This window comes from Gopherus flavomarginatus, chromosome 3, assembly GCF_025201925.1.
Source record: "Gopherus flavomarginatus isolate rGopFla2 chromosome 3, rGopFla2.mat.asm, whole genome shotgun sequence".
NCBI classification, from domain to species: Eukaryota; Metazoa; Chordata; order Testudines; family Testudinidae; genus Gopherus; species Gopherus flavomarginatus.
Genome location: NC_066619.1, coordinates 92,880,910 through 92,907,264, shown reverse-complemented (window position 1 = coordinate 92,907,264; position 26,355 = coordinate 92,880,910). Strand labels below are relative to the sequence as shown.

The window sequence follows — 26,355 nt, the reverse complement described above, 5'->3', positions numbered from 1 at the left end:
TGTAAATGGGTTTAACAAAAACAAAAAGAGAGACATTTTGTATATTAATACACACCAAGTAGGTACTTGCTATGATCTTTAGATTACTACGAGTAGTTATTCACTTTTGTCTTTCATCCATCAGTATGACTTCTGCGCATGCCACAAAGGCAAGTGTATTGCTCGGTAATGTGCATACATGGTTTGTGTCAGCTCTGCTGTGCTATTAGAAGTTACTGAACGCGTTATCATATTAGTTACAATGTAAACCTGTGTGTATTTCTACTGAAGAAGTGTACACCATTCTTATATATTAAATTTTAGGGAATTTTTTTCTGCTGCTAAAAAAAAACTCTGATAAAATACCCCTTGAAACCCTTTCACGTACCACCAGGGGTACATGTACCACACTTTGGGAAACTACATCTAAAATTATAGTACCATAGAATAACAACTATATTTTTTGCTCAAACATCAGAATTCAAGAATAGTCCAGAAAGAAGACAGGCAGTCCTTAAGAAAGAAGTGTGAAATAAAAAATTTATCAATCTGAAGATCCTGCATGTTCAGACATGTTCCTTTCATCATCTTCAACACAGCTTCCTCCTGAGAAGAAACACGTCTCATGATGTTGTTTCATCAGGGCAACCAGGTCTTGCATTTCTTTGTTGCACTGTTTGCATTTTGCACACATGCCTGTCTTACCCACAGGTAGAGGAACTTCATTAAAATATTCCCAAACTGGGTCTCTTTTACGACCTGCTGCCATTATAGGTTTTCCCTTCTAGTGAGAGAATGGTATGGTAGCTTTCAGAAAGACCTCAAGACTTCTGGAATATGCTGCTTAAACAATTTCACTTTTGTTTCTACTGCCTGTCTCTCCCTTCTCACATTTATCTTCAGACTTCTTTTCCTTGTCCACATCTATTCGGCCCCCAACAATCTTCTATTCATTGAACTTTTTGAAACTTTGCACTTCTAGAGAAAGGTAAGGGATTAACTCTGTGTACACAAATTTGCAGAGGGACAATAGGGTTGAGGCCTGTTATTTCTCATCTCTATATATTATTTATTTATTTAAAAACATTTTTGCTGTTAACAAGCATGTTATCTCTGGAGACACATATCCACTGTCTTAGAATTGCAAAACTAAGCATCTCTGATGGTATCTTCTAGACTGAGCACTGAGTCCCATTGGGTAGATAGAAAGATTAACCTAAATAATCTATACAAAAGCCCCTGGAACCCATAAAATTGGGTCCCTAATCCATGAACTATTGGAACTCATTTCCAAAACTTTTCTTAAACATTACATGAATATATTGTCTCATATTATAGAATTAGAATTTATAATCCCTATTCCATGATGAGATATCTTTGATCTATAGTGTATGTTAATTAAAACTGTCTTTAGATAGATTTTTTCTTCAAAAAGCATTTTATCAAAAAAATCTGATTTAAATTTAAAAAATCCAATTAAAATAATAATAATTGATTTTTATTCACCCTGAATGAGGGACTAGGTTCCCGTAACTTATATGAAAGTGTATGTATGAGAAGAGGTTTGAATTCAAGTAACTTGGTGTATATGTAAAATGTTCAGAGTTCCTCAAATGAAAAGAGCCATATAAATGCAAAGTATTTACTATTATTTGTTGTTCAGTAGTTCTAGGACAACTGCTGTAATCATTTTCTAGGTTTTCAAGATGATACATTTAGACTTCTAAATGAGTTGAAAAGACTTCTTGTTGGGATTCCTCCTGAGACCTTTTCCACTTCACTTATCTGGAACATCTTGTTCAGTTCTTGGAGAACACTTCATCCAGGTTTCTGAGATCCAAAAAACTCAGTTGTACTCCAGATTTTGTCACTCACATTCTTTTACTTGGCATACAGCAAAGATATGCTGAGTTGATCATACTTAAGTGTAGGGGATGGGTATAGGGCGTAGCACACATCCAAAGTTACACAGAAACCTTCTTCATTCATATACATTTACACATCTTGTTGCATTTACTATACACTACATCACACATTTTGCAATTGGCTTGGTTACTTTGCAGGAACCAATCCCTGTGCAGCATGCTCTGCCCATGCATTGTCCATGCTCCGCCTCCTCTTTACATTCCTAACTTCTCTTGTCCACTGTTAGCAAACAGTTCCCTGAGTGTTCTCCCTCTTATTTTAGCTGACTCAGATAATCTGTCTTTTAGCCTACTGACCTATTTACTGTAATCTAATGATCTGTTTAACTCCCTAATTTTATCCTCTAAGAAATGAGGCCTCCCTTCATATGTTAATTACTCATGTCAGACCAGGCCTCAGTTACACTTCTGAGTTTGTTGCTTCTCATTCTAGCAAACATGTCTGGAGCTGAGAGCAGCCTCGACACATGGTTGCCTGTAAATTTGTCTCTCTGTGCTGAAAAGTTTGGAACCTTATGTGACGTGTCTGACATTTACTTCAAATGCAAACTTGATGGAGACTTCTAAACTTGGCTACAGGCTCTTTCAAGCTGGTAAACACCATGATGACAGATTCAGTAACAAATGCACAAAACGATCATAACACAACCTAATTCTAAAATCTATGGCAAATAAGAGCCGGATTCTGTCATTCACAGGTGAGACTCCTCTTGCTTTAATGTGGTTGTCTGGACGTAATCAAGAACAGAATTTGAACCTCAAGATTTAATAATCAGCAAAGGAGGCTACTCTCTAATCATTAGGGAAGTACTGAGTTACCATTTATTAGAAAAAATAATTTGTGATTAATCCTAAATAAGTGCTTGAAGAGTCTGTATGGTAACCCTGATTCAACAAAGTATTTACACACATGCTTAATTTTAGGCATGTTCATAATAATTCCATTCTTATTCAGCTAAATACTCCAAAATAATAAAGTCAACAAAATTTAAGGAGGCACTTACAATTAAAGCACATGGTTTGTTGAACTTGGGCCTATACGAGTAAACCTTTGCTGAAGAAACCTTATGTTAGACACCTACATTTTCTCTCACACTGAATCTTTTAATCATCTTTTTTTTGACATCATGAACAGAAGGAACAGTGAGCAATACATAGCAATAATTTTGAATCAAGGTTAATTTCAAAATGTAATTTCTTAGGAACTTTTAATAGTCCCGTTACTGTATTTTTAAGGACCACGTGAAATGGATGTGACACATTTGTATGTTACCAAGAAAAGATCAACAGTGAGAACCATTTCTGTTTGAGCAAGTCCTTATCTTACATCAATTGGCCTGTTGTTTACTTCAGTTACAAAACTAAGTCCTAAAGTAAAATCTGTGCTCTAATGGTGCATAACACATTTCTTAGCAAAAATAAAACATATATATTTTTATTCTGTTTTACTATATCTTTATCGAGAGTCCTTCCCAACAAACAGATTTCTGAGTCTGGTATGAGCAACATTTGAAATATTTTTTCTCTTTCATATTAAAATCATGTTTCAGAGGGCAAACTGTCCTGATTATGTGCAGGAGAATATTTGTTTAACTCTGTCAAGGAACTGTCAGAAACTTGGCATGGTTTAGTGATTAACATAAATTGTGACTATTGGAGTGTAGCGGGTATCTCAAAACAGAAGTTCAGATAGCTCTTCTCTTCAGTATTACAGGATCAATGAGTTCTATTTTCATGTTCTGTCTCCAGAAAATCAAGTCCTATAGCTCCATCCAGTGTTTACATCTGAACTTCAAACCGCTCTCCAAAAAGACAGACTAATGTTGTATCCGCTGTCTTTTGACTGGACTTTGCACAACCTAGACCACTTGCCCAGTCCTCTGCTTATCATGTATGTGTGTGTGTACACATGCAATGATAACTTATTACATAAATTGCAATGATATCTTCCTCTCTGATTAGAAAATAGTGATTATGCTGATACACGTGAGAAAATAACTGATGTTATATGCATATAATACCTCCGTATATTTACAGCGTTCTGTAAAAAGTTTTACCCAATCCTGTATCTTTTGTTTGCTCAGAACTTCAGTTGAAATAAACAGGTGTTTTGAGGAATGTAAGGTCAGGCTCATTAACTAATTTATCTGTGTTGTACCCCTGTGATGCAGATAGTTAAGTGTTTTCCAAAGGCCATAGAAAAGTCATTTTATGAACTAGAATCAGAACTCAGGAGTTCTTGGCCCCTAAACTTGTGCTGTCTTCTCTCAGCCTCATTATCAAACATATTGCTTCATCAGAGAATACACTAGATGAAGAGTAACCCATGGATGAATATGGCAAATAAAAGGCTTTGCTTTTTGCTGAAGAACATGAGTGCAGGTAACAAACTTGTCATCTTCTGTCATTATCTTCAGGGGCAAGTAACACTTCAATCGATTTTGGTTGAGGGATGAGAATTAATTTTTATAACTGGCCACATCGGAAATGATGTCTGCATTCCAGCAATTGGGAAATACTGAAAGCCTTAAATAGATCATTTCCAAATAGACAAAGGAAGCCTTGGTACTTTATTCTACTTTTTAGTGGATTTAGTGCTGAAGAAGAATGCTGGCTTGACATGGCCTCAGAAAATTACTGTCTTCAGTTATCTACAGAAAAACAACATAAGCTTGCATACCTGTCCCATCAGTATGCTTCAAACCCTCTCCTATATGTGCATGCTAGGACAGTTCATTCACTCTACCCACTGATTCCTGGATCTCTTGGCTAAGGCTACCACAAAGTATCCATAATTATAGTGAGTTCTTTTAGCGATGTGGCCACCTACCCCCAAGGAACTGAAATGAGACTATTTCCTCCCCCTCTCTTCCCGCCCTGCTCAGGCCATCAGGTCAGTAGTGATTTTTGCTCATGGATTGCAGACCTGGGGTAAAATTCTGGCCCCTTGCAAACAATGGGAGTTTTGCCAGTGACTCCAGTAGGGCTTGGATTTCACCCCTATAGGTGGAAATCTCCAATTCCCTATCTCATCCAATCCATGGATGTCTCCCATGTTAGCAGTTACATAACTGTATTTTATCTATGCTATATAGCTGAGCTACAAGCTATCTTGAGTCACATCACCTTTTTAAATCTTACCTCACAACACAGGATAAGGTGTTTACCTTATTAAGTTTGTCCTTTTATGCTTTGCATACGAATGATGTCATAAAAATAATACTTTATTTTCTTGGAGCTCTTTCTCTTGCTGTATAAAAAGTTTTTCTCTGGCCATTCAAGTCTCAAGCTTGTATCATATAACTAGCTAGAAACTGTTTGAACTATGTATGATTTTATATTTTTTAAATTTGCTTGTATGGCTGTTTGTAACAACGTGGATTTGTACTGCTATTACATTCTTTGTTTTGTCCCAAGGCAGCCTTGGAAAGGAGATCCCACAATTCAGTGAGGTTTTCCTGACAAAACATTTTGTAAGAAATAACTCAAAAACCCAGTATAAATATGTAATCAAAGAATTAATGAGTGTTTTAACACAGCTGCCTCTGCTGATCAGTACATGAGCCAGCAGAATACGCTGTAAACAGTACAACTGTGCTAGTGGACTATGCATATCAATCTTCCCCATGTATCACTGAATGGGAATGTGAGTTAGCCAATCTGCTGTTAATAGGCACATCACGCGTTCCAGATGGGATAAGACATAGAAATAGTGTTTTACCTGGGAACTCCTATAAGATAATATTGAGTCTAACACCCACTATACAGTTAAAAAGAAAAAAGAAGTTCTCTTTTCACATCTCTGCTTCACTCTCACTTCTCTTTCAGTCTTAACCACCTCCTCTCTCTGCTACACTGCACATGAATATTGTTAGTGTACAATGTACTAGACCCCTTAATACCAATGTTTAGTTTCCTTTTTAATGTGCTTTGTTAAAAGTGGATTATTTCACTATATAATTTCTTGTGTTGCAAACATGTTTTGGAGGTGTATATTTCCTTAGATAAACATTAAAATCTCTTCTATCTGGAATGCAGGGCTCAACCCAAGGGTTACTGCTGCCTCATATCTTCTCTCATAGCCTATCTGGCAAGGTACTGAGGTAAATGAGAAGTAAGGGTACTCCATATCTTCGGGAGGAGCTCAGTACCTCCCTAATCACTGGTACAAACAGTTTCCCCTACACTTCTTCTCTGGAGTGAAAACATGCATTTTAAACCTAGTGGGAAAGCTAGGGCACATCTATTCCACCAAGTACTGCACAGGTATTTATTTTTTTCACGTGAACGATGCTGATAAATGGCTTGATATTTATTGTTTTAGATCTCTGTCCTGAACTTCTACTGTTTTGTTATTGGAAAGATGAGACTTGACAGCTGATTCATGAGCATAATCTGTGAGGGTCAGAGATGGACCAAACCAAAACCTTAGGCTTGAACTCAGCCCCACACTGAATGTTTGGGATCTGAATTTTACCACTGGTCCCTATCTTCAGCACTTCCAACACTTTATGTAATTATTTGATTCTTTAGTTTGTTGCAGCCTCTGGTTCACTCTACTTGCTCTGTAGGCCAGAGAAGAGGAGTACAGTGCCATGGTTTTGCACCTTCCCTATCCTCTTTGGGGTGATGTGTGCCCCAGTTGTGCAAGGATGGAGCAGTCCCCAGGCTCTCCCAAGCATAGGAGAAATTGTTGGTGTCACTTGCAAGGGGTAAGGAGGTTCTATGTATACTCCCAGGTAAAGGTCAGTGCATGAGCATAATTGCGTAGCCGTTGTTATTGTCCAACAGCACTAAAACACAAAGATGACAACAAATGCAGCAATTAAATAGCTTGTTATTATAAGAACACACAAAACCCAAGAACCCCATAGAGGCTACCTTAACATGCCTGTGGTGGGATGTACTATCACTTTAAGGGACAGACTGGTGCTTACAGCCAAAACACCTCAGCACAAGAGGAACACCCTGCCCTGGAGCTGGGCTATATAATCAAGCAAAGGAAGCTAGGTGTCTGTCTGTCATTAAGGTCTCTCTTTTTCTGTCTTCCCCACAACCACTAGCCTGAGTTGGGCTACAGAGACTGTATTTTTTGACAGTAAATTTTGTTGCTCTGAGGTTATGGCCTTATGAACTTGGTTTAGCTGCTTCTTCTGGGACCTGACATCTAAGGGAAATGGAGAGAACCTGGCTGCCTCCTAAAACAATAGTGAACTAGGAACTCTGCTGGAACTGGTTTGGAGGTCTTCTTAAAGGGACAATATTTTTGTTAGCTTGGGTTTACTCTTCCCTATCTTTGATCCTGTACATGCCCCTGACCACACACGCTACCCAGACTGCTCTTCAAACACACATGGCAACACATCCTATTCCACAAAAGTGCTCCTAATACAATCAATGGACACCCTATGTGTACAGTACCATATCTGTACACTATGGTAGCTGACATAACACATACAGAGTAATGTTCAATTCACTATCCCACACAGAACGGGATACCAAAGTGACATTCATATTTACCAGAAATGCTATCATTGACTACTGGTCATGGAGTGCTCTGTTGGAATGTCTGGGAAACTCATGCCACCATATGGCCAACACTACAACAGGCACTGTTCCCTTCACACTTGGATCCACCACAATTATACATAGCAGAAAGCAGTTTGGGTGTACCCTGTCTAAAGCTTCTACTCATGTTCTGTGCATGACAGGAAATTACTTTGACCTATATCCAGGTTCAGGAAATGGCTAAGAATTAAAGGTATATTACACATGATATGCAAAGATGAGCACAGTTCCTCTCTCTCCCATTGCCTATAGCTGAGGCTGCAAGTTTGTCACGGAGATCATGGATTTTATGACTTTTCGTGACCTCAGAGAGTTTTGCAGCAGCTGGTGCACCTGGCCCAGGGGCAGCTCAGGCAGCCCCTGCGCCAGATGCACTGGCCACTGCTGGGGCAGCCTGGGGCCACAACCTCCCCCACCACAGCAGAAGAGTTTGGGTGTGGTGGGAGCAGGGGGTTGGGGCACAGGATAGGGTGAGGCAGGCTCCGGGCAGCGCTTACCTGGGGGCTCCCCAGAAGCGGCAACATCCCCCTCATTCAGCTGCTAGGTGGAGGCATGGCCAGGCAGGTCTGCATGCTGCCTCCGCCCAGGGCACTTCTCCCGCAGCTCCCATTGATTGGGAGGTGGCCAATGGGAGCTGCAGGGGCAATGCCTACAGGCAGAGGCAGCGCACAGAGCTCCCTGGCCATGCCTCCGCCAAGCAGCTGAGTGAGGGGGATACCGTTGCTTCCAGAAAGCCACCCAGGTAAGTGCCACCCAGAACCCACCTGACCCCATCCTGTGCCCCAATACCCTGTTCGCTCCCACACCCAAACTCTGCTGCTGGGCGGGGGGGAGAGGAGGAGGTGTGGAACCAGGTAGGGAGCCTGCCAGCTCCACCAATCCCCCCCACAGCACCAACGGGGGTCCCAGGCCGCACATCGTCACCTACTTCCCCTCCAGCACCAGCAGGGGTCCTGGGCCATGCGCCGCTGCCCTCTTCCCCTCAGCACCAGTGGGGGTCCTGGGCCACACACCGCTGCCCACCTGCACCCCCAGCATCCAGGCTGTCCTCCCTCAGCACTGTGGGGCCCCTGGGCACCCCCTCCCCCAAGTTTTAGCCACTGGTATTTTTGGTAAAAGTCATAGATAGGTCACAGGCCATGAATTTTTGTTTACTGCCTGTGACCTTTACTAAAAATACCCATGAGTAAAATGTAGCCTTACCTATATCAATTGACAACAAATTGGAAAAAGTCCAGAAAGGGCTTGTCCTTTGGGAAGCAGATGCAGTTACCTCTTGCTTGGGAAGAGTAGTGTTAACTGTAATTCAGTAGTGGATTTACTATACTCATGTAAGTATAGACACTCCAAAGAGCAATATAAGTTTCTAAGCTCACAATAGCCATGCTTATGATATCTTTTCAGAATGATGTACTGTTTGTGTAATGTAGGATACTGATCCAATATCTATGTGAGCAACATTCATGCAGAGCCATCATCAGTTTTAATGCTTCACATGTCACACTACAAAGCCATCCCGAGAACAAGTTTCTGGTGATAACTCCTAAATAACTTCTTCATTAGCACAAGAATTTTATCTATGTCATCTACCTTAACCTGAAGTAGAATTTGTCTGAAGAAAGCCATGTTGTACAGCATGCAAAACCAAAACAGCTGGCATATACCTTTGTTAGATTAAATTGAATATTGTATAGTGTAGACACCAAAATAAAAAAAAAATCATTTAGGGTTACAAAAAATCTGCTCAATGACTGATTTCATTGCATAATGTGACACATAGTATCCTTGCTCCCCTGGAGTTATATATTGGCGTAGATGTCAACTTCTGGTAAGGTAGCAAAGGGCACAAATCTGCTATACATCATCATAGGGCTTCACAGTGATGAAAGTTAAAACATTTTGCTTAATTTATATACCATATTTCATCAAGTGTGTTTTTTTGGTGTTTAGATTATATGATATTTACAATATTGAGGAACCAGGGGTTGGGCGATAGTTCAGATGTATAATCTGAGAGTCCAGCCAGTCATGTCTATCCATTTAATTTCCACATACAACAGCTCACATCCACATGATGCTTTGCTATTGTATTCTGCAATCAGTCATTATGTCAGCACACTGCAGACATCATTTCCCTGGAAACCTCACCCAGTAGGTGTTACTCAGTTCACAACACACTGTAATCACCACCACACTGCCAATTTTATTGCTGCCCACATGTACTAGTTTATATAGCCTCCCCATCAACCTGATTATTGTAGCTTGTCAATAGAATGGGTCTTCTCCAACATGTTCTCCTGAACACTGCTAGGAGTTATGTATCCATGTCATTCAACTCCTTTTTCAATCTTCTTCTTCTTCTCTCATGGCATGGAGTGAGCTTGCACATGTTCTCTTCAACAAGAGGGAACAACCACATACTGAATTAGGCTAACTTGTCACACTGCAAGTTGGTATATTTCCCTGGAGGCTGCATCATATGCTCCAGAATCTAAAAAATATTATTTTTAAGGCCAAGATTTTCACAAGTGACTAGTGAATTTGGGTAACTAATTTGAAACACCTTAAAGGGGTCTAATTTTCAGAACGTGTTCTGCATCCCTGGGGGCTACAGTTGTATTTCCCTGAACTGTCATTGACTCCAGACAGAGAATAGTATGTGTATAAAGCATGTTCTTCATAACTTAACTGTGAAACTATAAGTACATTCCTTATTGATTTAAACCGGAATAATAAAATATGAGGGTGTGTATGTATTTTTGGGACTATTTCCACTGACCTGGGGAGGAATTTTTAAAAAATGGAATCCTTTTAAACTCATAAGTTATGAAAACCAAAGAGGTTCTACATCACAGGTGAGCAAACTACGGCCCATGGGCTGGATCTGGCCCATGAGCCATTTTAAGCCAGCCCATGAGCTCCTGTGGGGCGCCGTGTTGGGGGCCGCACCATGCAGCTCAGCCCCACTCCAGAGCTCCAGCTGGGGCACCAGGTCAGGGGCTGTACCACACCTAGGAGCCAGACAGGGGACATGCCACTGCTTCCGGAAGCCACTTGAGGTAGGCGCCGCTTCAAGCCTGCACTCCTGAGCCTCTCCCTGTGCCCTAACCCCCTGCCCTAGCCCTGATCCCCCTCCTGCTCTCCAAACCCCTCGATCCCAGCATGGAGCACTGTCCTGAATCCCAAACCTCTCATCCTCAGACCCACCCCACAGACCGCACCCCCAACCAGAACCTGCAGCACTTCCCACACCTTTGCCACAGTCCTGATTCCCCTCTAAACCCATCGGTCCCAGCCCAGAGCCCCCTCCTACACCCCAAACTCCTCATCCCCAGCCCCACCTCAGAGCTCGCACCCCCATTCAGAGCCCTCACCCCCTCTCGCATCCCAACCCCAATTTTGTGAGCATTCATGGCCCACCATACAATTTCTATTCCCCGATGTGGTCCTCAGGTCAAAAAGTTTGCCCACCCCGATCTACGTCTTATATAAATGTTATGATACCCAACAGTATTAAACTGTATCTACTTCCTGTAGTAACGTTTTAAGATTTACTGTTCAAAATGTACATGTTTTGGAGCTATTATTTCAACGAGCAATATAGATTTGTTTCAAACCTTTTCTCCCCTCCCCTCCCCTCCCTTTGTTCAAATGTGGTTTCTCAATTAATCTGTAGGTAATAGCTCACCTCTCATTTTCCTTATTTTTTCCAAGCGCTCACCAAATAGTGGAAAATATTTTCAAGCAATGTTTGTTTGATTCTATAGTGAGTTTAGATAAAACCATGTTTACAACCTTCTTGCTTTTACTTTCTGCAAACATTCAAGCTCTCCGGATTTCTTAGCCTGAAGATTCACAAAGCAAATTTTGAATGTTATAGTCATGTGCAAAATTCAGAGTTAAAACTCAGTTATGTAAATAAGTCACTCAGTTAGAAAACAGAAACAGTATTATGTGACATATGAAACTAACCAACATAGTGTACATTTCAAATTTTATATTGAATTGTAATACTAGTAGTTTATGATGATGGTTAGTTACACAAGTCATACAGGCTGAGAACAGAATGAATTGTGAATGTTCACACCCAACTATTGTAAGTCATTTGGGGACAAAGAATTATTTACTGTAGAAATCTGAAAATAATTTCTAAATTGGGCAATCTTGCAATTTGTGAATAATTTATTATTAAAAACATTAAATTAATTGAATAAATTATTAATTGTAAACTTTTTGCTCAACTTTAGCTTTTTAAACTGTTTAGATCTATCTGAATATAAGGATACAAATTAATTTGACAGAAACCTTGTGTATATTTAAAGACCCATCTGCATGCCTTGAGCTGCTGCATTCAAGAATGATTAATCTGTGTAATAAACTGAAGACTCCAGTCATTACATACAAGCAACAGACCTCTGTCTCAAATGTCATGGGGCTATATTGCTAAATAGGGTTTAGGAATAATGGAAGAAGAGACTGTCCTTCCTTTCCCCTAGAAGATCAATCCATCTCTCAAAAATACTCCTATGCCTTAGCTTGGCTATATTCAGAAAGCACTGTAAAATGTACATCTTTGCCTGAGTTTTTTCCTAAACGATGACTCTGCAGCTCCCTAGCCTTAGCATTTAGTCTACTTGGAGGTTTTTTCTTTGTCTCTTCTGTGGTGCTGCAGGAAATCTTAAGGTGTTTTCAAATCATAAAATTTGTTTCTTATAGCTGGGAAAAATTTTCTCTCTAATCTAAACCATGTAAATTTTCCCGAGATTCTGAGGTGATAGATTCCATTCACCCTTCTATGTCTGACTGCACACCTGTCATTATCTGCCTTATTATATAGATGTGGTATTGAGAGAATTATTTTTTGTGGAGTAAAAGTTGATTAATGCCTGACAGCACATCTTGCCCTTCGTGAGGGTGTATGTGTGTGTGTTGGGAATCGTGGGGAGCAATGAAGCTGGAGTCAAGAGATGTGGGGTCCCCTACTTGCTCTCTTGAAGAAATCTAATTCATTTCCTCCTGTGAAAAACAAGGTGAATACCTCAGACGCAGAGTGTTAGTCTAAAATTCACTAATTTTGAGTAGGTATACCATCTATTGCATGATAAGGGGAAGGGAGGTACCTCAAACCAGCTGACTACTTTAGGGCTGTACCTATGAAAGAGAAGGACGTCATGGCCAAGTAGTTGTAAGGAAATATCTTTGTATGGGTGGGATTGAACTTTCACCTTTTTGAGGGCAAGGAATCTGGTTGAAAGACATTCCCAGGTTTACTCTGTTGGAACCTAGTTACTCCTAGGGAAATTCTGTGCCAAAAAAGTAAAAATTCTGTGCACAATATTTTAAAATTCTGCAATATTTTATTTGTCAATTTATAATCACACCAGTTTAAATTATTTTTGGTCATTTATTTCAAAATACTTGTCAGCAAGTATGTCTGTAGTAATACAGACAACAAAAAAGATTCAGGAAATGGTTTTTGACAAATAGATTCCTCACTAGGCATATTAATACAGAACACTGAGAAATAATTCATTTAAATTACAATACAGAACCATTTTTTCCACTCCCCCTCAGAAGCAGTGCAAAGGCTTGGGGGAGTCAGGAGTAACAGAGGAGCTGAGGGAGAGGAAAGTAAATAGCTGGGAAGGAGCCTGGGTGTGAACTTGGAGGGTTGTTGGGATGGGTTGGAAAAGTATGGAACAGGTTTTTTTGTGGGGAGTGGACGGATTGTTAGGGAACTTCCCCCATGCAGATCCTGGCTGACCCCTCACCTCTCCCATCCAGTCAGGCACGTCTGCCCCTCTCCCCATGTGTTCCTGCACCCTCTATCCATGTGTCCACTCAGACACCCACTCCTCCCATCCCCATGTGTCCCTGTACCCCTTTCCCCCTCCCCATGTGTCTCTGTGACCCCACTCAGCCACCCTCTGTCCCTATGTAGTTCTACATTCTCTCCCCCATCACCATGTGGCCCTGCACCTCCCTACTACCTGTGGCCCTGTGCCTCCACTCCCATTCAGCCTCTGCCCCAATCTGTCCTCCCCCACTAGCCCTTTACAAGCCCCTGTCTGACCCCCGCTCCAGCACCCTATGCTGTCTGTCTCCCCTGTCTCTTGATCTGGCCTGACAGGCACTGCGAAGATGGCAGACTCTTCCTCTTCCCTAGCTGGCCAGGAGCTGCTGCTTTGTTCTATTGCCACAGCACCCTTTGGTGGGCAAAAGGCAGAACTGCAGAAGTTATTTGTTTCTGGGAGCTGCTGTTCTTGAGCTACTGCGCCCTCTGGTGGGAAGAAGGTGGAACTGCAGCAACTTTCTGGCAGAAGCTTTTTTTCTCTACAAAAAAATAAAAATATGCATGGGTCATTAATTATGCACATACTCAGTAACACAGAATTCCCCCAGGAGTACTTAGTATAGGAAATAACTGTCTCCTCCTTGATATTTTGCTTCTATACTACAGGAGGTTTCAAATTTTATCGTAGTTTCAACTATGTTCTAACAGAGATTCTTAAAAACCTGTTATTCTCTCCTTTGTGTTCAACAGATCTCCTCCCCTCCCAGTCCATCACAATGTCCCTGTGGGTAACTACAGCATTTTCTTACAAGAAAAGGTAGTATTAGGAAAGTATTTGATATATATTTTACTTATCATTTATTGCAATTTAACATGTGGAAATACAGAGGAAAAGTCAGTACGTTGAGACCAGCTAGTGCTTTGTGGACCAACAGGCATCTGCTGGTCAGTTTAAAAATGTTTGATGTAAACAAAACTGAAATGCAATTTTAATATCAGCTACTTGCTGCTCTTAGTTTATCACCACTACACCACATGTTGGTAAAGTGCCTTGAGATCCTTGTATAATACATCAAAGTATTGTCTTATGAAGATCGAAATGTCCGGCTCTGCCTTCTTAGATGTGGTGATGCACCACATGCTTAGAAAGGCTCTGTTGTGCTATAGTTAATGTATTATAGGATATATTTTGTGTTGCTTTAGGCTAATAGGATTCTTGTGGCAGACAGGCAGCAGACAGAAAATGGTTTAGGAAACTTCTCTGATTTGTTTGGGCACTATGTTGGCTGTGTCTTGCTAGCATGGGTATTGCCCTGATAGTGTAAGGGAATTATTACTCTGCTTCTCTATTGTCTTGATCTTTTCACTTTTTTTTCAATGACAAAGAAAACAAACAGTAAATCACTCATATGAAACTTTCCATACAAATAAAGGTTGGTATGAACAAGGGAACATGATTTGTTAATTTTGAAATAGTCAGATTTAAACTAAGTCTGTATTTATCGCAACTGGGGGACCTATTGGGAAGACTTATTGTAATTAATGTAATACTTGTAGCTTCTCCCCGAAAATAATCCTTTTCTCTGTGAGATGAGAATATTTGTGCTTTCCGTGTCAATCGTGAGAAATTTATGAAAAGTGTGTAAGGATTTTCACTGTACAGTATCACTTCAGTTGTGCTACTCCCTGATTTCTTTCATCCATTCTCTGCTTTCTTCCCTTTTTTAACTTCCTTGTTTAGTGTTGCTTTATCTGGCAGGGTTTTGCTCAGCACCCATCACACTGTGCATTGCCTAGCTAAATTAGATTTGCCTGGGGATGGCTCCATGAAGTCTTTTGCTCTCTGCCCAGTCCTGGTTGTAGAAAGCCCTGGGATAGCTTAGCTGCTCCAAGAAAAGGGGCTTGTATTACAGAACTGGCCCTGGGTCAAAATGCAAAATCAGGGTGTCACAGTAGGGTTGTGAATTTAGGTTGGATGTATTCTTGGAGATTTCATCACATGACGTAATCTTTAATTAAAAAATAATTTTTAATTTCTGGAGACTCCAGGAAAATCCTGGATGGTTGGCAATGCTTTCTTGGACTAGGGGTTATGGTTTCCATGGGTAGGGCACTCAGAGCTAGGGTTAGGTTCCTATGGATAGGGCACTTGGACCTAGGATTAGGGTTTCTATGGGCAAGGCTTCACACCCTAGGGTTAGGATTACCATGAGTAGGGCTCCCACCCCTAAGGTTAGGGTTCCTATGGGTTGGGCACTTTCAGCTAGGGTTATGGTTTATATAGGTAGGACACCCTGCCCTAGGGTTAGGAATCCTATGAGTAGGAAACTTGGAGCTTGGCTTAGGATTCTTTTGCGTAGGGCACTTGGAGCTACGATTAGGGTTCCTATGGGTAAGGCTCCACACCGTAGGATTAGGGTTCATCTAAGTAGGGCACAGGGAGCTAGGGTTAGGGCTGCTATGGGTAGGGAACTTTGAACTAGGGTTAGGATTCCCATGGGTAGGGCTTCCCGCCCTAGGATCAGAGTTACTATGGATAAGGTGCTTGGTGCTAGGGATAGGGTTCCTATGTTTAGTGCAGTTGGACTTAGGTTTAGGGTTCCTATGGGTAGGGCACTTGAAGCTAGAGTTAGGGTTCCTGTGGGTACAGTTCTTTGAGACAAGTTAGGGTTCCTATGGAAAGGTCACTTTGAGCTAGGATCAGGGTTCCTATGGGGAGGGCTCACTGCCCTAAGGTAAGGATTCCGATGGCAAAGGCACTTGGAACTAGGGTTAGGGTTCGTATGGCTAGAGCACTTGGAGCTATGGTTCGGGTTCCTATGGTACGGCTCTCCATCATAGGGTTAGAGTTCCTAGGGGTAGGGCTCCCTGCCCTAGGTTTTGGGTTCCTATGGGGAGGGCACATGGAGCTAGGGTTAGGGTTCCTGAGAGTAGAGTTCCCCACCCTAGGGTTAGGATTTCAGTGGGTAGGGCTCCCCACCCTAGGGTTAGGGTTCCTATGGGTAGGGCTCCTAAGATTCCTATTGGAAGGGAGCAATGAGCTAGGGTTAGGGTTCCTATGGGTAAGGCTCCATGTCTTAGGGTTAAGGTTCCTATGGGTAGGGCGGCTGGAGCTAGGGTTAGGGTTCTTCTGGGTAGGGCACTTGAAGCTAGGATGAGGGTTCCTATGAGTAGAGCTCACCACTGTAGGTTTAGGTTTCCTGAGTAAGGCACTAGGAGCGAGAATTTTTGTTCCTAGGTCTAGGGTAGTTGGAACTAGGGTTGGGGTTCCTATGGGTAGGGTTACCTGCCTTAGCAGTGGGGTTCCCATGGGCAGGTCTTCTTGCCCTATTGTTAGCTTTCCTATGGGTAGCAGACTTAGCATTACGTTTTTGGTTCCTATGGGTAGGCTCCCCACCCTACAGTTAGGGATCATATGGGTAGCATATTTGGAACTAGGGTTAGGGTTTCTATTGGTGGGGTCCTTGGAGCTAGTATTAGGATTCCTATGGGTAACACACCTAGGGTTGGGATATCTATTGGGGGTACTTGGAGATAAGATTAGGGTTTAGAAGTGTAGGGCAGTTGGAACTGATTGAAGGTTTGTATGGACAAGGCTCCCCACTTTAGAGTTACGAAGGTTTGGGCACTTGATGCATCCCCCCTCGCCCCAGGCACCTTAAGACTAGGGCAGGAGGCGTTCCTATTGGAAGCCTAGCTGTAGCTCCCACTCCCCGGGCTCAGTCAGTAGCATCTGCTACGGGGACAGAGCCAGACTAGCCCCGGAGCGGCTGCGGTTACTGGCGGTGCCAGGCGCTTGACGGGGACGCCACTAACACACACACTCGCCCCTGAGAAATCTCAGAAGTTGAGCGCCTGGGCGGGGCGGGAGATAGAACTACAGAACCTTCTTTTCTCCGCCTCCTAGCGCTTGTGCGCCTGCGCGCCTCCTTCGCTCTCTCTACGCACAATTAGCGCGCTCCCCCTCCTACCCGGATCGACGACGCGAAGGGTTTGAGGGCGTCACTGCAGCCGCGGATCGTCACTTCCGGAGCGTTCTGCCGTCTGGCCAATCCGCGCGCCCGTCTCTTCCCCCTCCCGGCGCTGGGCGGAGCTGCCGACGCGCTGTGTCTATCGTCCCGAGGCCGTGGCGCCGGAGGGAGCCATGGAGGCGGCCGGCGCGCGAGGAGGTTGGCGGGAGGAGCAGGCGCCGGCGCTGCAGCAGACCCCGCTATCCCGGCGCTCGGAGCAGTAACCACCGCCGTGTCCCGGAGACGCTGGCCCGGGCCGAGCCCCCTGCCCCGACCCCTGCCCACCGCCTCCAGCTTCCAGGACCCTGCTGAGCCCCGCCGGCCTGGCCCGAGCCCCTTCCTCCCTGGTGCCCCCTTGAGCTGCCCGGGGCGGCAGCTGGAGACGCTCCGGGGTCCCGGCTCCCTCACCCCGGCGGCTGGCGCCGTTAGTATGCCCGGCTTCCCCGCGGGCCCCCGGGTGCGTTCCCCCCGCGGCTCGCGAAACGGGACGCGGCAGGGAGTTTGAGCGGCGTCGCCGGGCTGGTGCCGGCCCGGCCCAGTGCGTTCTGCGCCCCCTCGTCGCCCCGTGGAAAGAGGGGCTTCTCCGGCCATGTATTTCCTGAGCGGCTGGCCCAAGAGGCTGCGATGCCCTCTGGAGACCCTGGAGCAGCCGCTGCACATCCAGACCGACCCCCAGAGGGTTTTCTTCGCAGTGCTGGCCCCGTCCCAGCTCAGCATCTGGTATAGCAGGGTAAGTATCGCCCTGCCCCCGCTCCCTGTGCAGCCTCCCTGTAGGGAGCATGTGTTCCTCCTCTTCCTGCCCACACAGCAGCTGTGGAGCTGCAGGACTAGCTCCTGTGCATGAACTTCTGTGTTTGCAAAGCAGTCTTGTAAGTCAGAACAGTTGCACAGTGCTTCGCTAGTTATTTGTAACGAGTCGCTGCCATGTAACTTTTTGAAACTAGGCCCTTTGGGTTAACAGCTGCAGTTACTGAAACGCGAAAAATTCTTCTTGTTCACTTGTCTTGGCTAAGAAATATTGGCAAGTCTTTACCTTCTTTGCTCACCACTATTATGCTGCAGTGTTGAGTTGTGGATATCGCATATGGATGTGTCCAATCAGTTGTGTGTACTGAAACTTTCAACAATGCGTGGTTGCACTTTGTAATGGCTGTTAATAATTTCCCCCACAAAAGTAGAAGGTTAGGCCAAACCTACTTCAAGTCTCTCTTGAGCTTCTTTGAACCCAGAATTGGAAATCTGAGGGAGTCATGAAATGCACATCAGATATGAAAATTAATTAGGTCTCTGTCCTGTAGTAGACTGAATGCTGTTGTCAGCTTGCAGTCACTTCCACAAGGGGGGGGGGGTGATTTTATGCAGACTTTTAGTCAAGAGTAACTAGCAGCATAAAAAATTTGCTACTTAGCACCTTATACTGAAACTGAAAACTAAAATCCTTCAGTTCTGTTGTTTACTTTCTGTACCTCACTTAGGTTGGGCAATGAACATTTTATAATCGCTGTCACATATGATTTTTCTAGGCAGAATTCACAGGGAAGTTCATGTGAAATAACTAGGTTATGATTTCAAATTGTATCAGCTACTCTGCACTAGTTCCCCTTGTGGACACTTATTCTGTGTGGAATATTCTTTTCAGTTTAGGTTAATCCACTTCCAAAGTACATTAATCTAAATTGAAAAAGGCACTTTCAGAGTAGAATAGGAGTGTCCACATAAGGAAGCTAGCATGGAATAGTTGTTCCAGGCTCTTCTCCATACAGACAAACCCTTACTGTTAGGGTACTTCTTCACTACCGGCCATATTGGTGGGTAGCAATCGATTTCTCGGGATCGATATATCGTGTCTCATCTGGATGCGATATATCGATCCCCAAACGTGCTCCTGTTGACTCTGGAACTCCACCAATGCGAACGGCGATAGTGGAGTCGACAGGGGGAGCCGCGGACATCGATCCTGCGCCGTGAGGATAGGAGGTAAGTCGGAATAAGATACTTCGACTTCAGCTATGTTATTCACGTAGCTGAAGTTGCATATCTTAGATTGATCCCCTCCCCTAGTGTAGACCAGCCCTTAACTTTGCCATCTGGTTATCATTTCTCTGACACACAACTGCAGTGTTGGGATTGGAAAGACTGCAGGAAAAGGCTGTTCTTTAAAAGTTGAATTTGAGAATTCAACTAAATATTGCCGTTTAGATTTTCAGCGTAAAATCTCTTTAGTATGTCTTTGAATAATTCTATATAGTCTTCATAAGTCAGTGCTATAAATCCAAATTACAATAAACTTTTCAAAATGAGAAGAGAAAGCAATTATACTAGACTGGCATTCCAAAGAGCCTTAGTTTTAAGCAGTAGTAAAGTCCTTAATGTCTTCATCAGATAATACCAATGAAATTTCATCAGGTCACGCTGGTACTGGGTGATCTGCTTTGTCTGTTCATTAGCCTCTGGGTGGTGTACAGGTGTTGGTTTTTAACCTATAAAGCCTTAGATAGCTTTACTTGAGGCTGCCTCTCTGCTTCTAGGATACTGAGTCTAAAGTCTCACTTTCCCAGTCCAATGGGAAAAGGCTGCTTGTAGGGTGCTTTATTTGAAATGTCCTTATATTTAGAATGTTGGCTTTGATGGGCCAGAGAGAAACCCAGTTTTGTTAACATTTATGGATGTGGTATAACTAATCACTTTACCCCATGCTCATTTGGGAAGGAGGTGGGCTGAAGGTAGTGAAGCTATTTTAGGTAGTTTTGTTGGCAGATTACTATGAACAGTCACAAATACAGTGTATATTTTTAATTGGTAATTTAATTTGTTTTGAAATATTAACTGTTATAATTGCATTAAAGAGAACTTGTGGATTTCACAAGATAATGAAAGCTGAGGGAAAGATACTTGGACTGTTTAAAACTTACTTTTGTTAACACCTGTTTAATGCCAAATAAAACACTTTGGAGAAAAAGAGTGACTTTGTTAGAATTAACTCACCTGAGATATTAACAAGACTTTTAACAAAACCCATGGTTAGACAAAGCTGCTTACTAAAGTGTGTAAAAGAAAATAAATATATATATATATATATATATATTTTTTAGAAAGAACCTTTCAGGTTTCCTGCATAAAAATAAAGTATATCCCCATTCTCCCTCTTTGTAGGTGGCATTTAAATCAAAATTATGTATTGGGTTCCTGTGGAGGAAATGAGACCTTGGTTTCCATAAAATGTTTTTCTTTGTCAGTAGTAGCTTGTTCAAAACAGTGTCAAGTATCAGTAATGTCTAACTTTCTGGAGCAGAATATCCTGCAGTTACATGTGGAAATCAGATAGGTAATGAATCTGGCTAAATTCTGTGCTGCATTATGTTTGTTTCCAGTACATTAACATTTTAAATTCCTAGCTTTGTAAACACATTCAGTCATATGTCACTTTCAAGTAAAGTGATACTGTTTGCTAATGTGTGCTTATAAAACTGATATTAAGGAAGACATACTTGTTGACCGATATTTTGAAATTACCAAAATAATTGAAACTGGCCTGATTATATTGTGTCGTTTTGGCAAATTTTGCAGAGTTTTAAAATGTGTGCAGAATTTTAAATTTTTTGAAGCAGAATTCCCCCCAGGAATAGTTTACTGCAGGGGTTCTTAAACTTCATTGCATCGTGATCCCCTTCTGAGAACAAACATTACTACATGACCCCAGGATGGGGAACTGAAGCCTGAGCCAGCCCAAGACCCTCTGCCCCTGGTGGGGGTCCAAAGCTGAAGCCCAAGCCCTGCTGTCCTGGGGGTGGGTGGTGGGATGGGGATAAAAGCCGAATCTCAAAGATGGTGGGGCTTTGGCTTCAGCCCTGGGCCCTGGCAAGTCTAACACCAGCCCCGGTGACTCCATTAATATGGGGTCCCAACCCACAGTTTGAGATCCATTGGTTTAATGAAGTGCTACAGCGGCGCTGCTTTGTCACTACAACATTTTAAGTGTGGATCTGCCCCAAATATAGAAGGTAAGGAAACAAATGACAATAGACAATGAACTATTTTCTCCTCTTGTAAGTAATTTTTGTGCTGGAGTTCAGGCTGTGGGAGGGGAAAGTTTGTGCTATAGCTGTTTTGTGGACAAACATATGAGTTTGTTTTACAGTCCTTTTACTCCTATAAGGTTTACAAACAAATTTATAAATATGAAACACATTAATTCCACTTTTTATTTACTCATTGCTGACTAAATGTACCCTTCAGAACTGTTGGTGAATTGTCATATATGATCATTTTCTCTTTATTGTGTGAATATTAGGACTATATGGGATTGTCTGCAATGTGTCTGTAGTATCTTGTTTGCCTTGCAATAAGTTGCAGACAATGTTTGCTTTAATTAAAAGCTTTTTGTACTTCTGAAAGGCTGTCTTGATATTCCTGGAGAATGAAGTTCTGTATATCACAGGTATCAGCAATGCACCTCTTGCCCCTCACACTGTGTACCCTCATCCTGGTGGGAGTAGTTCATCCTCCATGACTTTAGGCCTTTGCTAAGAAGTAATAATTGAGCTTGTTTGCTGATCCTTGTCAGCAGCTGGACTGTCTGAGACCATATCATTTTTGTAGGGTCTCAAATAGTCTTCAGAAGATAGTAGCTCACATTCCTGTAGGTCTGGCCTGAAATTCAACAAGTGGTCTAGCAGTGATTATAACCTTTATTCTCCACTAGCTGTTTCTGTTAGCCTTCAGTTTTATGTACTTGGTTGATAATTTGTTTCAAAGAGAGTGTAACAGCTATGCTACTGCTGCAGAACTGTTTATCTAGCTATACAATTGAGGAAATATCCACTGTTAAGTCTCCACTAGACTAGTGGGATGGAGAAATTGTCATTGATGTGCAGAAGTCCTCAAACTATGCTTTTCACTCTGATGTCCAAGTGACAGAGACCTGAGCTTTGCACCGCCTGGAATCTCTCCCAGAATTCTCTGCTCTGGAAGCTGGTATAACATCATACATCAGGAGCCTGACTGTTGGATCAAATTACCCATGCTCCACTCACTTTAAAGCCAATATGAGTTGTATGTGCACAAGTGATGGGACAACTAGCACTCTGACCTCACTTGTACAGAGCCTCTTTTACTAATATCAGATTTAAGCACCACTGATTAACCTTAGCTGCTGACAATCTGCTGGAGGCACTGAGTAGCATCCTGTTAATTAGCCATATTTTTTTGGGCAACAGATTGGCTAGCTACAGGTGCTTTCAGTTGAGGGAGAAACTTGTATAAAACCCAGAACATGCTAGGTAAGGTACTTTTAAAATGAATCCTAAATCGCGCTAAATCGCTGTATTTAAGCCTCTCCCTTGTAGTTTAAACTGAATGAATATGGTGTGCTCCCATTTTTGTTAAACATATGGCGTGTCGTTAACAGCCATATTCCACCCAGGTGGTGGATGAATCGTCTTCTATATGTAAAGCCTCATGACATCCTTGAGGATGATATGGGTGGTGTATGTGATGCACTGAGAATACTTCTGTGTTTTTATGACTGTTTGTGTGATGTAGTTTCCCTGTTCAGTTATATATTGCTGCCTGGCTGAGTGCTTAGAAAGAGAAGTAAAGAGGTTACTAAAGAATCAGCACGAATGGTAAATCAGCAACACAGATAAAAGCTTCTTATGTACATTGTTTTAAAGCAGTGTTCCCAAACTGGGGTTTGGTTACAGGGAGTTCTCAAGGGAAAATTCCCTAATGGCAGACAGAGCTGTCCCTAGGGACCCCGAACAGGCCCAGACCTGTGGGTCCTCCCCTTAGGCTGGGGGGAGGCCCTTTAGAAGTGGGCGGGCTTTGCCCGCCCACCCCCGCTGGATGCCAATAGGACCTCGAACAGGATGGGACACTAAGGAGACTTAACCTTCAAGACTCCTTATAAGAAATGGAAAGGGAAGTGGATATTTTTTTGCTGTTTTTAAAATTAAATAGGCAGTTAGTGTTTGTTTTTTAAAATTATTATGAAGAACAAGTTTTAAGCTTTGTTGTAACATGCGTTGTTTGCCTGGAGTGCTCAAGACCTGAATGTTTGTGTAGGAGGAACTCTTTGAATTGGCTTCTTAAATACCTTCAAGGAGTATCAGGTGTGAAACAGCATGGTGAAACATAGGAGCCTTGTGTTATAACTGGCTTATTCAGAGTGTTACAAGGTACGAAAGTGAGATTGTGGAAGAGTGTTGCCATTTTCATAATGCAATGAAAATACTGTAAAGATAAATAATAAATAATACATAGTGTGTAGTAAACATGTCACAAAAACAAATGTTATATTTCCAAGATCACTGCTTTTATAATTTATACTCAGGTAAAAGAGAGAATCGCTGGAAATATTCATTTTTAAGAGGGGGTTTACGAGATTTGACATTTTAGTGAAGGGGTTCACAGGTTATTAAAGGTTGGGATCCACTGTTTTAAAGGAATAAAGATAATAGCTGGAGCAACAGTTTGGGGTGTGGTGAAGGGGAGAATTTACCTAGCTGGCTTCGTCTTGCTAGAATGTCTTACTCTTCCCAAAGCTAAGCCTAGGGTCAAAGGAGATGTAAAACCTCAAAACCATGGAAAAGGAGGTTGGGTAAGCTGGGAGAGACTGACCAGGATTTGTCAAGGAAAAGGCTGCCAGTCTGTGGCACAGGCTGCTGCTGTATGGCTGGTTCTCCTTGCCAGGGATGGAGGTAGCTGGGCTGAGGGAAACTTACCAGTGTGTGTGTGTAAGACCCATGTGAGTTAGAGGACTGGGTAACACAAACAGCTTACTATGTGCTTTGTACCTTTTGAGTAATAAATAAATGAAGCTTTGTTCTGAAGAAGCTGTTTTTGTATCCCTTGCAAACCTATGCTGTCACAGGCTCCCAAAGACAAAAAAGGTCTTGCAGGTGCCAAACACTGTTTGACTTGGTGTAGTGGTCATGCTTGATACTCAGGGCTGTAACCCAGGTCCTGGTCTAAATGGGGAAAATTGTGAAATTCCACTCCAGAAGAGGTCTCATATCTATGGATGAGCGCTTGGTGAGACCTCCACAAAGGGACAGTGGACAGCTAGCCCTGTAACTATCGTGATATATGTGTAAATATACCCAGCATGTGTGGTAATTTTAGCTCAGTGACTATTGCTACTAATCTGTATCTGCCTTAATATCACCAATTGCTTTTTGATCTCAGCATCACATGCCCCTTGTTCTGTTCCTCAGGGCATGTCTGCAGTACAAACTTAAGTTGACATACAACTACTGCTGTAATTACTGCAGTAGTTTTTCATGTCCACGCTACCCTCATTCTGCCAGCGGAGAGCATCCTCACTAGGGGTGCTTGCACCAACTTAAGAGGGGCAATGTGAGGGCCTGAGAACATAGGAGCTCCCCACTACGAGCCGGGCCTTCGCCGCCTCCCTCCTCCAACGTCGGCCACCAATTGGGCTGCTGCCTCCCTAATCTGAGTAGTGCAGTGTCTCAGAAGTACAGGCCTCAGAAACACCTTTTCTGCTCTTGCTTCTTCTGTGCCCTCGCTGATGCCTTTTGTCTGCTGCTTTCTCATTCCTTTTTCTCTTCTCACATTCCTCCCTTCCTCCAAATCTGCCGTCTTCTCACTCTGCAAAAATCTCAGCATGAACAGCTGCAAACAGCCCATGTAATCGTTAAAAATAATCAGAATATGTACAGAACCGCTAAGTTCACCCAGGATCTTGCATTTATAACCCTTGTTTCTTATCTTCCCAACTCCTCATTCTGTTTTCTTCAGTCTTGAGTCTGTCACTACTTAGATTGTATACTTTTCAGGCAGAAGCTGCATGTTTTGAGTCTCATGTCTAGCATGCTCTCTAGTAATATTTATTCACTAAATATTTATCTTTCATATATACTTAAAATTGCTTGTCTTAGAAATCTAAAGAGACAATAAGGTAAGTTATTCTCCTCTATTCAGGAACAGAGATCACCTAATTCTGAATGAAACTTCAAGTGCTCTATGTCTAAAATACTGAATAGTGGGTGAATGTAGTAACCATAGCATCCTGACAAATCTCTGTAGCCTTTGATGCTCACCATTGGCATTCCAGTGATACTACATGGTTCCATGTTGTCAGCTTTTAATACTTCTGCATGTTCTAGTAAATGTACTAGTACAATCTTTTGCATATAGATAACAGCTGACAAGCATGCTAATTTGACAGCCCTACTTGAGTGAGTGCAAAAAATTTTTTTTTCCAAAGTAAATCAGTAATAACAATGAGCTGACTTTTCGCATTGTGAATCATGTCTGATGGGAATGGTGCTAGAGAATGCAGGCCTTCAGAGATGGAGTCAAGTGTGAGAATCTCAATCTTTCAACTGCCCCACAAGCCCTCAAATAAAACCCCAACAACAACAACAACCCAACCAAAACTGAGCACAAATTCGTTAGAGGCATTAAATTCTAAAGGTATAAGTTACAGGGCATCCTGAATTGTTACAGTGTAGTTATTTCTTGTCAAACAGTCCTTGTGATTCAAAGCTAAGATTGGCTGACTCCTACTGTAGTCTAGTCAAAATTTTGAGAATCTTGGATAAGTTATTTTTAGATACAAATAAAGACTTGGAAAATAATTTGATGCTACTTTTATATAATGCTCTAATTTTCACATTGCTTCACTGACTAGGGCATTCTGCCTATACTCTTTGATAATTTGCTATTTTGTGCAATTTATTAACTAATGCTGTTTCAACATAGAATGTAGCTTTTTAACATGTTTTTAAAACTTAAACAAAGGATTAGAGTGCTGCTTCTCATGTATTGGTCTTCAAGTACAGAGTGTTGTTTTTGTACACAACTTATTCTAGTAGCGCTCTTAGTGCCTTGCAGGAACTTTGAACAGACTGACAGGCAGTGAGATACCTTATCTTTGCTCTATAGCAACATTTAAATAAGTTTATCCTAAACAACAAAAATTATTAAACTTTCCTAGCGGTCTGAAAATGCAGTAATACAGCAGCAATTGAAAAGTAATAAAATTTGTGTGACCACAGCGTTCCTAAATTTCCCAAGCGAATTCATTGAAATTACACATTTTCTCAGAACAGCA

The 26,355-nt window shown here is 42.3% G+C and overlaps 1 protein-coding gene across 2 annotated transcripts in view; it reads left to right on the top strand.

Moving 5' to 3' along the window:
* The first annotated feature begins 17,387 nt into the window (after positions 1–17,387).
* Positions 17,388–26,355, top strand: part of RIC1 (RIC1 homolog, RAB6A GEF complex partner 1) — an 87,023-nt gene continuing 78,055 nt past the window's right edge. For both annotated transcript variants that reach the window (XM_050945583.1, XM_050945582.1), the window contains exon 1: positions 17,388–18,006. In XM_050945583.1, coding sequence (XP_050801540.1) covers positions 17,866–18,006 — 141 coding nt within the window. In that variant the 5' untranslated portion in view covers positions 17,388–17,865. The remainder of the gene's footprint in view (positions 18,007–26,355) is intronic.